The sequence below is a fragment of the Rhinolophus sinicus genome, chromosome 5 (assembly GCF_057876585.1).
Source record: "Rhinolophus sinicus isolate RSI-liver-muscle chromosome 5, RSI-T2T, whole genome shotgun sequence".
Classification (NCBI taxonomy): domain Eukaryota; kingdom Metazoa; phylum Chordata; class Mammalia; order Chiroptera; family Rhinolophidae; genus Rhinolophus; species Rhinolophus sinicus.
Genome location: NC_142505.1, coordinates 9,341,915 through 9,357,872, shown reverse-complemented (window position 1 = coordinate 9,357,872; position 15,958 = coordinate 9,341,915). Strand labels below are relative to the sequence as shown.

The 15,958-nt window shown below is 44.7% G+C and overlaps 1 protein-coding gene across 2 annotated transcripts in view; it reads left to right on the top strand.

Annotated features, from left to right (window-relative positions):
* The window catches only part of LARS2 (leucyl-tRNA synthetase 2, mitochondrial), a 120,313-nt gene that overhangs the window by 35,631 nt on the left and 68,724 nt on the right, over positions 1-15,958 (top strand). For both annotated transcript variants that reach the window (XM_019724060.3, XM_074312510.2), the window contains exons 6-7: positions 6,147-6,236; positions 13,977-14,120. In XM_019724060.3, the coding sequence (XP_019579619.3) occupies positions 6,147-6,236; positions 13,977-14,120 (234 nt within the window). The remainder of the gene's footprint in view (positions 1-6,146; positions 6,237-13,976; positions 14,121-15,958) is intronic.

Here is a 15,958-nt window from a genome sequence, read left to right as displayed (position 1 = left end):
TTCCCACGTGCAGCCAGGTTTGAGTGCTGAGTGTTTGGAGGACTTCGTGTAGGCGTGGCCATGAGGGTCCTGGTCTGGCAGGTTTTCTCGGCAGCCTTCCTCTTCCCTGTTCCAGCACAGCGAGTGCACAGCGCCTTGCACCAGAACCTTGAACAGTCACCAGCGAGGACCATCCGATGCAGACCAGATGTGTCGTTTTTTCTAAGCTGCCCCAGTATGAATCCCGAGGCCGATTTCTCTGGCCTTTGAGCTGTGCTGTGCTTTCAGAACCTCCCCCTTTTAGAATTAGAGAACCTGGGAAGGAATAAAAAGCAAGGTTTCCACTGCAATAAAGAGCAAATGACAAAAATGCACATTACAAAAGATCATCTTTCAGAAAGGCATGTGAGTACCTCGCTCCTCTGCTTCCAAGATTGATTGTTTTGAAGGCAGATGCTCGTGGAGAGGCTGAGGAGAAGGGGAGGCGAAGCCTTGTCACTGGAAAAGGATGCATGGCAGCTGCTCATCTCTCTCACTGTGTTTATTTTCCGATGTACAGGGCGGCTGGAAAACTGACTTGACAAACATGTTTTCTGAGATTTTTGTTTGTTTTGTTTTGTTTTGCTATATCCTGATAGCTAACCTAAGTAATTGTGAGGTTCATGCAAATTAAACGCGCATGGCTTTGAGTGATGTTTGCAGTTCTGTGATCTGATACCAATGACTATCAAAGCTGCAGGGGGACCAAGAAACAAAGACCTGGCTGAATCCTGCCAGAGCAGAAGTTGGGGGTAGGAGGCCACCTCGCTGGTGGTCCCTGCGATGGGCTGCCACCAGAGGTGGCCGGGAGCAGCCTGTGTGGACTTCTCCATCTGGGTCATGGTTTTGGTCTTTCCCTTGTAAACACCATCTCTTTTTAGTCAGAAAGTGAATGTTTGGTAAGGGGTAGTGATAGTAAGCTATCTTAGCCCAGCCCTTTCCTCTCCCTTCCCCCGTCCCGTAGCCTAACGCATCATCCCGCCGTTTTGAGTGGCGTGCTGCTGAAGCCAGCCTCATTCCTAGACAGGCTGCGTCAGGCCAGAGGAAGTAGCACCGTGGGTCCCTCCTCTGTGCCCAGTGTGTGCTTTATGTACATTAGCAAATTCATCTTCATAATAACCCTCTCAGATGGCTTCTTATCCCCGTTTTCTAGATAGGGGCACTTGGCTATGGCCACAGAGCTAATGATGACGCAAGGACTTGAACCCACGTTAAATGGCTCCACAGTAGGCTGTCTTTCCTTAGCTCGTTCTCTCCTCTTCCTGGAGCAAGGAGTGTTAGCCTGAGGAGACCTCAGGGAGGTACAGAGGTGACTACGGCGGTGACTTCCTTCACAGACCAAGCGCTGTGTCATGGCAGGGACAGTAAGTGGGGCTCAGGGGCTCAGCCTTCCTGGATTTCGTCATTGCTGAGTCACCGTGCTTCAGGAACTCCTGGCGAGGCTGGCTGAGTGATTAATTCGTACCGTCTGAGGCGTGGGCAGCAGGTCTCCAAGGATGACATTTTGAGCCTCGCTTGGGTTCTGAGGGAGCTCACCTTGTGTGCTGGGCTCTGTGTTTGGCTGTGAATGTGCAAAATATTCTTCATGCCAAACAAAAGCAGGTATTGTAGAATGTGAAATTGCAGTGTGGGAGAATGATTCTGGTGGAGGTCCCAGCTGTGTAAATTCGGTCTCTTGGCAGCTGGATTGTTCTTTCTAGAGCTCAGGGGGATATAAAAACTGACACCTTTATGTGGATCTATGTGGATGTGGCCGGATTTCTGTTGCTTTTGGAGCTGTAACTTTGGGTTACCTGGCTTTTGTTTTAAAAACAAGGGTGCATTGACGTAGGTGTTGGCTTGTTTGGGAAGCAAGCGAAGGAAAGCACAGGAGTGGAAACGGATTTTGACTTCTCTAGTGTCTCACGGAGAAGCTTTCCCACGTTGGTGCTATCCCACAGCTTGGGGCGGAAACCCCCACACCCCACAGACACAGGGCTCCCCTTTGGGGTACAGGCAGGGTGAGGCCAGAACATTGGATGCTTTGGGCCGGATTCCAATGGATGCTCTTTAAACACTTAACTTGGTCAACAACCTTTTCATGGGAGGGAGTAAACTTACGTATCAGGAAAAATGGTATGCCTCTCTAACTTCAGTAGGAAATTTATTACATGAATTTATGATGGGAGATTTTCCAGGTCAGACAACTACTGGGAGGTATATTAGATAAGTTGAAAGTTTAGATAGTAAAAGCAAGCACTCATTTCCAGTGAGTAGCATTATACGGGTGTTACCAAGGTTCAGAATTGCATCCGCCTGCACCCCAGACTTGCCAAGTCTCAGAGTGAGTGGAAGGGGTGAACTCACTGGAAATCAGTGCTCAACAGAGATGGGGTCACAGCAGCTGGAGAAGGGAAACCTAAGCAAATCCACTCGCGTTTCTACCTTTCCCCAAGTGTTTTCTCCCTTTTTATGGAATGCCCACCAGGAAGTTGCTTGGCTCACTTAATCTGCCTGAGGTTACAGACTCAAACTAAAAAGACTGAAACACATACAGCAGGGTTCCTCCCCTTGGCACTACTGACACTTGGGGCTGGATAATTTTTGTTCTAGGGGCTGTCTTGTGCATTGTAGGGTTTTTAGCAGCATCTCTGGCCTCTATCCACTAGATACCAGTAACACCCCACACCACCACCCCCACAGTTGTGACAAACAAAAATGTCTCCAGGTATTCCCAGATATCCTTGAGGAGCAAAAGTTTCCTCGTTGAGAATCCTTTAAGAACAGGAAGGAATGGCTGGTAACATCTTTGTGGGTACTGAAACCCCAGAGACCCTTGGCTGCAGGGCTGGGTTTTAAGTAAGCAGTTCCCCGTGAAAATGTGCAAAGGGAGTCTCAATTTCTAGCCACACTAAAGTTAAAACTTCTAAGCAGTTTAATTTCAGAAAGATGGCTTTGATGATTTTTACTGTGATGAGGCATTAGAAGACTAGAAATAGCCGTTTTGTTTTTGTTTGTTTTTTTAATCAGCAAATCAAGGGAGGTTCCCGACAGATGCTATGACTTTTCTAGGAAATGCATTTTTGAGCGGAGTCTCTCTACCCCCCACAACATTTGTGGTTCTCGTGAGGCTGGGTTCCTGGGGGGCCTTGCGAGCACCTGGTCTGGCATTTCTTCACTGAGTGGACAGTACTGAGGGTTGTGGGGAGGCCCTGTGTACAGCAGATGGGGACACAGGGCAGGAGCACAGTTCCCGTCCTCGGGCTCCCCGTCCTCTGGGCAGGTGACTCAGGCACTTCAGCGTGAGGGGACAGTGCAAGTGTGGTCAACACGCGTTACAGTAAAACCATCGGTGTTCCTACAGGCAGACCCAGGGTAAGTTCCAGAGACTGAAAATCTCCCTCCATAAGTGGAAGGCAGGGAAAGACTGAAGAACGAGGCTGCCACTGCCATCTGGTAATTAATAGGGTTTATTAAGGGAAACTTCCATACGAGGCATGTTGGGTGGCTGCACGACGAACTGGATTCCTGCGCCCCCTTGGCAGGAGCCAAAGAATTATATAGCATAAAAAGGGGCGCGGGGGACAGTCACAGGTCTGAGGATGTGAATGCTACCAGGTACAGGAAATTACATGCTTGACCAGGCCAGGACAACAAGCTGTTTCAGGAACCAGTGGGAGGCGGGAGAGGGGTGCTGATTTCTGTCAGAATGAGCATCGGTTATGATCACACAGTCTCCAAGGGGGTTGGCAGTGAGCACGCTCCCCCTTCTGGTCCGGGTCCAGCTCACAGTCCAGCAGTGGTCACGTCATGGAACATTCTCTCCTCCAGGCAGGAAGGGAATCATGCTCCTGGAGCAGTGGCTTTCAAGCTGTACTCTTAGCAGATGGCATTATTTTTCTTCCAATGACATATACAGAAATCCAATATGAATAACACAGGTCAGACCCAAGTTTGAAGGCAGGGGTGAGGGGAGGCGGCCTGCATCCCCCACCCCTCACCTCACCTTGGAGCTGACACGTCCAAAGAGAACGCACTTTGCATTCACGTCTGATTGAAAGTAGGCTAATGCTGGTTGGATAGTGATTTTTTTTTTTTTCCTGACTGGATTTATCATCTTTCTTCTATTTTAGGTAAAAGTGATTTTCAAAACCGTAAACCTACATAAAGATAATAATGCTGTTCCATTGCTGTGTAATTTTTACTCTCAATGCGTAGAAGCAGATTCAGGGCTGAGAAAACACATTCATACACACATATAACATATGCATATATATTCACTGGAATATTTTGGTATTTTATTATGAAAACCTTCCATATACAGAAAAATTGAGAAAAGAGACCTCTCATCTCCTAAATTTAACAGTTGTCATTATTTTCTCATATTTGCTTCACATGTTTCTTTAAACTTCTGATGTATAATAATTTTAAGAAACAAACATATCTATAATAACAAGGTCTGGAAACGTTTTTATCACATTCCTCCTCCTCTCATCCCAGTTCATCTTGTAGACCAATGCGATTAGAATGTAGTTTGTGAAACCAAATGAGGGATACAAATCTGATTCAACGTGCAGGAGTTCCTATGCCTATTGAGGGTATTTTTCATTCAACAATAATTTTGACGTGCCTGGATCTGAGCAGACAACAATGAGCAAAATGAAGCATAGCTCTCACCCTGGGTTTTGCTAGAAATGCGAGTTCTTCAGTTGCTTGTCTAGAAACCTGAGGAAGGGGAGTTCTGTGCCATTCCCTCGGGGGAGATGGGGAGTAGCCGGTGAGGAAAAGGGTGGGATGAGGACGAATTTGGAGGTTTGGGGGAGCAAGCCCGCCCAGTCTGCTGGTCCAGTTCTTGACTTGGCGAAGCGCGTTGTGTATGAAGCCCCCTGCAGAGTGGTGTCCATGAGGCTTCGGGAGCTGGTCCAGGCTGTGCCACACACGTGGCCCAGAACCAGCTGCGGCCTTGTATGGCACTGGCCTGGCAGGGGCCAGCTACAGTGTGGGCGAAGCTGTTAGACTGGCTGCTTGTTCACTGTCAGCCTTGCAGGGGCCGTGGAGCTGGGAATCGGAGTTCTTTGTGTTCCAGTAGCCATTCCTCTGCTGGTTTTATAAATCAGCGCATGAAAGGATGTAATACATTAGAAGCTTACATAAGAGTCATTGCCCACTGGGGGCACGGGGAGTTACCTGTCCCCTTGCTTGGTTCCTGCCACACTTGCCCTCCCATCCTGGTTTCAGCTCTCTCCTCATTTAGTCATCTGAGAAAAGGCTGAGTTGTTTGCATTTTTCCTAAAACTGTGCCTTCTATCACTAGCCCATAACCAAAGGAACCATTGGGAATCTCCACCGTCCTACGTCCATTTCTGCCTTAGCTATTTTTGTGAAGACGCGCAGTAGAAAAGGAACAGCGTGAGTGTAGAGGTCTTTGTGCTTTCTCGACTTGATCAACTGTGAACCTTATAGGTTGGTTAATCAACAACCTGTTTTTTAAAATTCTGTAGCAACTGGGTTTTCAGGACAGAAAATACATTTTGGGAACTTTCAATTTAGGCTTGGAAATACAAGCCAGGTGACTTCCAACTGACTAAGGTTAATATTGATAATGTTTTTCATGGGTCTTGCTAAGTAGACACCAGCCTGATTCACATAATGGGATAAATGGGACACAATGAGCTAAAGGAGCAGGTTATATGTAGAAACACAAGGTTTGTTTTCAAATGAGGATTGTATAGAATAAATACTCCTCTTGAGTTTTGTGATTGCTTTCAAAATGAACGCCAGACATGGATCCTCTTCATGGCCCCCAGAATGTTTGTGCTCACAAAAATGGGAATACCCAATTTTGTACAATGTAATTCACCTGTTACTTGCATGGGTGGAGAGAGGGGGTGTGCAGAAGACTTCAAGTTGATTTTCTCACCATTAAACACGTTCTGGGAAGGTGGGAGTGGCATTTCAATAACATCTGTCTTCCCAGAACAAATTGCTTCTTTCCTCACTTTGTGAATTGGCCCGGGTTGGTACAATGTTTGCGGAATGATTGATTTTCAAAGTGAATTGCAAGGCTGATGCATATGTTGCGGGGGGGGGGGGGGGGGGGGGGCAATGTTTACAATGGCCTGTGCATGATTTTTTCCCCTCTTTGGCAGGAGATAACGACGTGTTTACCAGAGTACTACAAATGGACTCAGTACCTCTTCACTAAGCTCTACGAAGCTGGACTGGCCTATCAAAAGGAGGTAAGTGCAAGTTAGTCGCACTTTAAACATTTTCTAAATTTTCTCCATCTTCTTAGAACACATCATTGTTAAATAAAAAACAAATAAAGCTGTTTGCACAGTAGACTTGAAAATGAATACTGTGTCTAGTTTGTGACTAGTCACCACAGACCCAGGCAGTGGCGACTGCCTGGTTTTGTTTAGTGGCTCCAGGGCAGGGCTGGGTTCTTCTTTCACCCTTGAATCCCCAGCACGTAGCAGTGTCTGGTGTCTGTACTGAGATCTAGGAGGGAGCACAGGAAGAATGCAGGCTTCTCAAACCCTCGCTCAGCTCCCTCTCCCAGCTGTGTGCCGCTGGGTAACGCAACTTCCAGGACTCGTGGTCTCTCATCTGCCGCGTGGGGTGGTAACATCATACTGGCAGGGTCTTGGGAAGAGAGAGAATATTTAAAGAACAACTGTCACGGTACCTGTACATAGTGGTCTCCCAAGAAATGGAGGTACTTGTTATGGCAGGAGCTTAATAATAGTAGATAAGCCTTAGATGGTGGGGGATGAAGGGCCTAGAACTTCACTGCCCAGGATTTTAGCCACTAATGGTCTGTGGTTGTTGATATTTAAGTTTAAAGTTAGTGATTACCAGAGTGTAAAGGTGGAGGGGAGAGATAGAAGAGGGTAAGAGGGATCAAGTATATGGTGATGGACGGAGAACTGACTCTGGGTGGTGAACATACAATACAATATAGAAATGACATATTATAGAACTGTACACTTGAAACCTATATAATTTTATTAACCAATGTCACCCCAATAAGTTTAATAAAACAAACAAAAAAAGAGATGAATTAACGTTAAAGTTAATATATGTTAAGAGTGACTCAGGTCCTCAGTCACACTAGCCCCATTCCCGTGCTAGTGGCTGGTATTGGACAGCACAGACATAGAACATTTCCATCATCACAGACCGTAACACTGGTCTAGAAACTTCGGAAGTAACAAGTAGAAAATTCATTGTACCTTTATGCTGGAGACATTCTCCTTTGACCAGACAAGTTTAATGACATAGAATTACACTTTCTTCTCTGTGGGTCACGTCACACTCCTTGGTCTTACAATGAAGAGTGCGTACATAATCATTATGTCTTAAGTTTGAAAAGTTTGAGAATCAATATAGAGACAAATGCAGAAGTCTCAACCTGAATTTCAGAATAAAACAGAAGTATTTTAAACATTGAGAACATAAAGATAATAATTGCTGACAAAAACCAGGAGGTGAAATTGGGGAAGGAAGTAGAAGCAAGTGTGAGATGATCCCTTCATCTTTCCTAGCGAGGAGTCATGGGTAAACAATTGGAGGTTTACGTGTTTGTTTGTTTGTGTTTTAAGTTAGAAAGGTATTAAAGCTAAAGGTAACAAAAATAGCAAAAACTAGAAGAGGGGTCAGGAATGGGAGGAAGGCTGTATGACCATGCTGAATATCTCATCATACACGGCAGAGGGTCAGCAGAACTGTCTAAAGATAATATACAAAAATAGAAGTATAATTTTATTACTTAAAGTTATAATGGTTAACACCAGAACTAATGAACAGAACCTGCTAAAAGTGGAGGAATATTTTTATAACCACTTCACATAATTATGAATATTCTTTGATACTACACCAAAACTCAACAAGCAGTGGCTTCTTAAAAATGGTAGTTGCAATGTTGAACCTGAAACATTAATGAACTTTTTATACTCTGTTATATTAAAATCTATTGGTTTAGCTTGCACTTGGAATGGATTTTTTTTACCTGTGCATATTTATGTAGCATGATGTTTGGTCATTTGGAAAATACTGGTTCGGTGATTTATACAGATCTTCCAAATGTTGGTATATTTCATTGTACAGTATCGTTAGGAGAGTCTTTAAGTTTTGGGAAGCTGTGAGCTCATGGCAGATACAAGTTTTCCAAAATTCTAATTTTCACTTGTAAGTTCAAAATTTATCATTGGCAACAGATACCAGCAGCTGTTTTCCTTTGAGTGACAGGGTCACTCTGTGTATTTTGAGAAAATGTGTGCCATGTACCTAAGTCTGAATAACCATAGTTTATTGTTAGTCATTCTTTCATATAAAAATGCAGTTACATGAAAAAAAAGTGGTGAATCCAGCTCACAATTTGGTCACATTAGTGCTTTTTCTCGAGACAATCTTCACACTTTGCTATCAACAGAAGTCGTTATGGCTACTTCCCCTTTCATTACAGAACGTACTAAAAAGATGTGTACTCAAGAGTTAAGATTTCATGAAATTAATAAATGTTACTGCTTCATCAAGGCCATTCTTAGTGAAGCCGGCTTTTTTCCCTTTATACTAGGAGTGCTCAGGGGTGAAGAGCCCAGCGGCCACGGGTACCGTTCGGTGGCACTGCCCCAATTCATGCTGTAGCCAACAGTCTTACCAACCTTTGTTTTTCACTATTAGTGCAAATACGAGCATGATGAAAAAGGCAAATGCAACTTATTATAATGAAAATAGTTTTGGCCTGTAGACCCCTTGAAAGGGCCTCAGGAACCCCTAGAGGTTTATGGACACACTTTGTAAACCACTGTACACAGTAAACAACTCCTACCCCTGCTCTCATCTTTAAGAATATTAAAATGTTGGTTATTTAAACTATTATGTTAAGTTTATTCTTTTTTCAAAGAAAGCGTTGAGTCCCTGCTAACATTTGAGATGAATTGAGAGTGAGAACTTTGTGGAACCAACTCGTAGAGGTCGGACAATTAAGTTTGCGAACTTTCCACTGTGCACTTACATGGTGGAAAGTTTGCGAACTTAATTGTCCGAGCTTCATACTAATGTTCGAGCACTGTAGACTCTCCTGGGTCAGTTTAACTCCAAAAACACCATAGCGGTTCCTGTTCCCAGAGTCCAATCAGGCGAGGAACGGTGGGAGACGAGACCACCTGTCCAAAGTTCCTGACTGCAGCAGACCAGCTCGTGTTGTTAAAGCATGATTTTCAAAGGAAACATGGCTTCCATACAAATACAAAATGAACATTCAATTCAATTAATTAATTGAATAAAAATATTTTATTCAATTCATTCATTAGTGAGAAAACCAGTTACATGTTAAGAGTGGTTCAAATGAGATTTCAAGGAATGGGGATTTATAGTCAGCAGAATGCTGAAATGAATTTGCCAGTAGCATCAAAACTGCTTAATACCCTACAAGCAACAAACCTAACTTTTAGGGCTATCTTTTCTCTGAAAGAAATCATTTGCGTTGTGATTGGATGGGAGTCATTTGCATTATTCTCAGACAAAAACTACTGGCCTTGCTATGTATGAGTTTTCTACAAGTAAACCTTATCCCTTGTGCCTGAGCAGGATTGTAAAATAACTTTGCCTGCTTCTGAGTTTTGGGTAACTTTTCTTAACACATTATTCAATATTCAGAAGCAAAAGGGTGGGAAGAGAATTCGTGGGAACATCTTCAGAGTTTCCCACTTCACACAGCAGATGCGGTGCTGACCCAGCAGCTTCCCAGACACTTTCCCACGACAGCCGCCCGTGTTCCAGGCGGACGGTAATTATGTCCAAAGGGGTTTCCACACTGGACTCGCCATGGGTCCCCGCAGAGGGAGGGAGGTATCATGCGCTACTTTACATACCCCAAGTGACAGCACGACGACGGAGAAACACTAATCAAAGTTACAAGACATGAAAGGGCCCCAGCAAAGCAGAGGCGTAAACCAGAGGAGGGCGTAAACAGTTCTTGGGAGAGTGTAAGCAGCTGTGTTGGATTACCCAGCGTTACCTATCCTCGGTTGCATGGTTACTGTTCGTTTTATGTACATGGGATATGAAATGATGGGACATGTTGACGTAAGGCAGACGTTTTTCACATGGGGCCCCTTATGTGTGCCGTGCAATATTCTTCTATAGGACACTTTATTTTTGTATCTGTTTATTGTCTATATAAGTCGAACTTTTGAATATTTATTATGTAATCCTTTACGGACCCTTGCATCTCTGTCCCACACTCGGGGTTTGTTCACAGCACATCAAACCCAAACAGGAGCCTTCACCCCATCGCGGCTGGATTGGATCCAAAGCCGATTGCAGGCAGCGTCTTAGGAGCTGAGTGGTTTTTTCTAACGATGGAAGGGGATCCATGGGAGGGTCCCATTGCACAAGCACAGCCATCCTGCTGCTTCCAGCGGTCTGTCCTCCTTAGTTGTTTCCAGATCAGTGTGACACTCCTCATCCCCCAGTACACATGCCCCTGGGGAATAGAGTCCGGTTTTCCCTCTGATCACTTCTCTCGTGGAAACAACCTGTATTCGCTTCCTGTTGCTGCTGCTGTAACAAAGCACCACAAACTTGGTTGCTTGAAACAATAAATTTATTGTCATACAGTTCTGGACATCAGAAGTCCACGGAACGGGTCTCAGTGGGATCAAGTTAAGATGTCGGCAGGGCTGCCTTCTTTCGGGAGGCTGTGGAGGAGAAGGTTTCCCAGCCCATTCCAGCCTCTGGAAGCTGCCTGCGTTCCTTGACTTTGGACCGCCCCCTCCATCATCAAAGTCAGAGTGCAGTATCTTGAAATCTGTCTGACCCGTGCTTCCATCATCCCGTCTCCTTCCATGCCTCTTCTGCCTCTTGTTCCTCTTACAAGGGCCTTTGTCATTACACTGGGCCCACCGGATCGGCCAGCTTGACACCCCTCACTTCATCATATCTTCAGAGACCCTTTTCATGTAGGTCACGCACTCACTGGTTGTGGGGATCAGGACGTAGACATTGGGGTACGATCGTTCTACCACCACAAGCCTTTTCTGCCTGTTTCATAGGCTGTGGCGAGGATGAAACATGTAAATGCTTGTGGAGAGCCTGGAATGGTGCTCGACACGGAGCAGGTGCTCAATGAATGCCCGCCTGCGCATGCCTGCAGCTACGTGGGGTCCCGGAGGTATTTAAACTGGAAAAACAGAAAGTAAACAAAATTCGGAAGCTTCCTGGCTGGTTCGAAGGCAGCCCATCCGTGGACAGGTGTTAGGGAGGAAGCAGTGTCGATTAGTTTTTGGATTTTCATTTAGAAAGTTTCATCTAGTTTTTGACTTAAATGTTTCTGGTTTATTAATTTCTTAAGTCACTATGAAAGTGTCATAAATAGAATGAAAAAAAAAAGGATACATTGTTCGAAGATCAGAGTTAACCCCAATCTGAAGGATTTTGCTCTTGCTCTCACAAACCGAAAGTATTTTCAGCCATAAATATGAATATAAAGACGTCTCTCTTTGAGAGAACATTAATTTCACCTCTGCGGTTTAAAATCACTTTTTCTGTGGATGCAGTTAGTAGAGAGAAGAACGATGCAATCTTGTACTGGGACATTCTAGGGAACCATGGAGAGCCACCTAACTTTGTGAGTTTGTCTTTGGCTGTCTCCGTGATTGCAATGGCAGCTGGGGATGGGATTCGTGGTCCTGGGACAAAATGCCAGTGAGTTCTCACAGCTGACACACACATCTTTGATCTGAAATGCCATTTCCTTGGATGTTTTTCCTCTTCCCCAAGACTTTCATTGGGGAGAAAAATTGCTTTTATGTTTTGCTTTTATTTGTCTTTCAGTTGACCCCAGGGTTTTGTTAGAATGTGTAAACCTCTTAGGAACACATCTTCCTCCTTGTGTTCTGTAACCTAGAGCCTGAGAGATACCAGGCATGTGGAAAATGCAGAAAAAAAAAAAAAGTAAAGTCCTATTTGTTTTTGCAATCTGCAGTACTGAGTGTTTGCTTCTCCCTTATCCTCTGAAGTGTGCAGGGAGCAGAAAGCAAAGGTGGAGGCATACAGAGCTTTTTTTTGTCCTTTTTCTATTTTATAAAGTTTTAGTTATACATGGGATTATTTTGCAGGGGTCTGGGATGGGGGTGGAGTTAGGGGGAGGGCTCTTGAAAGAATTGTCTACGTTACTAAACAATACTGGCTCTCTCTTTTTCCTTTTATTTTTAAGTGGTACCCCTCCCAACCCCTGATACAGACAATAATAATAGATAAGTAAATCACCCTGGTTTAGGTTTATTAACCTAAAGTTTTTAGGTCTGAGGTACTGTTGTCCTATATTTTGTCTCTGTATAGTTATGGATTCAGTGCTTGGGGGAGCCTAGAATGAGGGGGTGAATCATTCAATGCATCTCTTCCCCACTCCAACTCTAGGCTTCCCAGGCTTAAATTTTTCAATGGGTGTACTCCTTTCAGTTGTAAAATCACAACCCACAACCCACAACCCAAGCCTATCCTCTACCCCTACTTTTTATGTAATTTTTAGATATGTCTCTGGGTTAGTCAGGGTCCCAGCAGGAAACAGAAGGTAATAGAACTGTTTCTGTGCAGAGTTTAGGGAAACCCACAGGGATGGTCAAGCACCTGGTACTGACAACAGAAGGAAGCTTTGCCATCCCAGACTGAAGGAGCAATGTTGGGGTGTGGTTACTGGAACCGGGAGAGTGGTAGCTGTAGCAGCAGGAAAGGCCTGCCCAGCAGGGGCTGTGGCCTTCTGTGTGCCAGCCAGGGCCAGCTGGGAGGAAGCCAGGGTCCCTCTCATTGGTTGTACCCAGCCAGAGGGCAAGGCACAGAGGTCAACTTCCTGGGGTGCACGAGAGGGTGGCAGGAGGATTTAGAGTGTCAAATGGTCAACAGTCAGCACAGTCTCTTACTAGAATTGCTTATTAAAATTAAAAAACAACGTGCATTGAGTCAGGCTATTTTAGTGCCGAAACGCATCTCTCTGTACTCACCATCTTTGTTCTAAGTGGTACCTAAGTGTCAGAAAGGGGTGAATGCATGTGGCAGGTATTTATTTTAAATGAAGACAGACATGAATGAGAACGCCATGGAGAGAAATCTCATAGTGGTTAAGACCACAGCTTCGATCAGCCAAATAAAACTATTCAGATAGGTCTCACAATGTTGTTACCTTTGGGGAGCAGGTGTTGATTGGGAGAAGGCACAAGAGAATGTTCCGGGGCTCTGGGAATGTTCTGTATCTTGATATGAGTGATGGGAAAAATGCACCGAGTTGTGCACCTAAGATTTATTCACATTCCTCTATGTACGTTATACCTTAGTTTAAACAGAAGTTTTTAAAAATTGCAGAAAAAAACTTGACAGTTACAGTTCCTAGAGCCCTGAGTTCCAAACCTGTCTCCATCACTAACTGACTGTGTGACCTGACGCAAGTTATTTAATCTCTCTGTTCCTCAGTTTTCTCCTTTGCAATATGAGGATAATAATACTGTAACCTTAAAAGCTTGTTGTGAGGATTAGAAAAGGCAGCTTGAGAAAGGCACGTAGCACAGCTTCTGACAGATGGTTATCACTCAGTACATGTTAGCTATTTACATTAAAATAAACATTCGTTTCCTCTAAAAGAATCCAATTTTACTAAGTTCTAGTTGCCATTTTTTCCTTCTTTTCCCCATTTACTAAAATTTCCAATCCAAGTTCATCTTTTCACACAAGAACATACAGACCTGAGTGAGACAAATGCCTACAGGCTTCCTTTCCAAGCCTGTTCTGATGAGACGAAAGCACAGAGGCCGTTCACATGTGCTTTTTTCGCAGCTTGCTTGTGGTTTCCTTGCCAAGCAGTACTCCAAGCAGACGCTCTCAAGTCTCAGAGCAGAGGGAGTGCATTTGCAGACCCTCTCATGGGTGATTCCTCAGTATACTCACCAGATTGCCTCATTTTGTTCTATGAATTATAACAGGCCTTGGTTAACTGGGACCCAGTGGATCAAACAGTGCTTGCCAATGAGCAGGTGGACGAACATGGCTGCTCGTGGCGTTCTGGAGCAAAGGTGGAACAGAAGTACCTCAGACAGTGGTTCATTAAGACAACTGCTTATGCCAAGGTGAGTGTCAGCCCGAAGGCTCCCCAATAATACCGTACGTGTTGGCAGGCAACACCAAGGTCTTCTGGGTATTGGAGTGCCTTGTGTTGGGGGTGAACTCTAGGAAGGGCTCTTGGAGCCATGGGTGTACAGACAGGAAGCGCCTGAGCTCTGTGCACTCGCGTCAGGGGTGATGGTAGAGTCTTTCAGCTGTCAATCCAGAATGGCACCTGGAGGTCATTGTAGGCTATTGTTTGCAGACCTTTCCATACCCTCAATTATTGTACTGCCACAGAGGCCAGAAAAACATTCAGCTTTATCCACAATTACATGATCAATAAAGCTAAAAAGGAAAATAGCATCTTCATCTGTGTGGTTCTAGTAAGACCTCCAGAAAGGTAGAATGACATTTCAGAGTGAGGAGCTGGCTGGTCTCCATGAAGGGAGGCCAGAGTGAACTGAACTAAGCCAGGAACCAAAGCTCTGCATTTTAACTCCTGTCCCTAATTAACACTCTAAACTGGTGTGTGTCCCTGGACCTCAGTTTCCTGATCAGTAAAGGGAGAGGGTGGGACCGCGTGGTCTTGAAGGTACCTTCCGGCTCTTCATATGTTCAGGGATTCCAGGCAAAGCCAACTACTGAAAAGGGGGCTTCCTGAAAATCACCAATAGCCTGGGCAAAATACATTCTCGGTATGCCAGAACCACTCTGCAAGGTATCCTTTGAGCTTACCAAGTTTCAAGATATAGAATTGAGAGATCATTCCCTGAAACTTTAGAGAGAAATGATGGAGCAAATCAGGGACACTTCCCTCAGCAACCCAACAGTCTCTGTATCTGTCAGCGGAAGACTGGACAGAAACAACATCTGGAAAGGTACAAGCATCATGAAGGCTGCTGGCCATATGTCATGGTATTTCTTCCTTCGTGGTAGTCACCATAAGAAGGGTAGTTGTACCCTTCCATAGTAACCCATGGGTTGCGCTGTCAGAATTAGGTACTGGACTGAAATGGACTTTAGGTCCGATCCAATACTGTGCTTCTTATATGCAAAAAAAGCACAGAGTTATAAAGAATCTCTGATCAGGACAAAACTTTGCTGACTTAGAATTGCACTACACCCCCAACTCACAATACCAATGCCATGTGAATGTATGACCCCTCCAGTTTTCTCACTCAAAAGACATGTCTTAAATGAGGCTATTTTCCCATTGTAATATATTTAGAATGCGGCGAAGAATAGCGTATGGATTTGGAAAACTACTCATTAGAACTTGTTAACACAGTGCCTTGTTCCTTTTAAGCACACGGTAATATTGAGAGACTGAATGAGAAGAACAAAGCTGGGGACATTGCTCTCTGTAACATCCCAGGCAGTGGGAGCCCGTAGCTGCTGACAGGCGGGCTCCATTACCAGGAGGGATGCCAGGTCACCTCAAGGACCATGTCAGATGACTCTGTAACGGACATTGTTGTAAAGCCACCTAATTAGCTCTTTTGTTTTGACCTCTGCTTCACATTGGAAATGTAATAACCTAACTGAGGGGCATTATTCTTTAAATTGTCAGCTGTGAATTTTCAACTGTTCCGCAGAAATGGTTAGTAACCATGGTGACTCACCTGGTTCTTGCTGAACTCCTGTGCAGATTTATTGAAAAAGCTGTCTTTAGAGGTCAGAACTTGGTTTGCCTTGAAAATCAGGAGAAGAGGCAGTGGTGTGGGAGTGGTCTGGGAATGGTAGAGGTGGGCAGAAATCTGTGTTCACGGCAGGGCCTTGGCTGAGGGCTACGCACACACACAAAGCAAGACTCCATAAGGCCTAATAGAAGATGATTGCAGTGGGGCTGAGAGGAGAACAG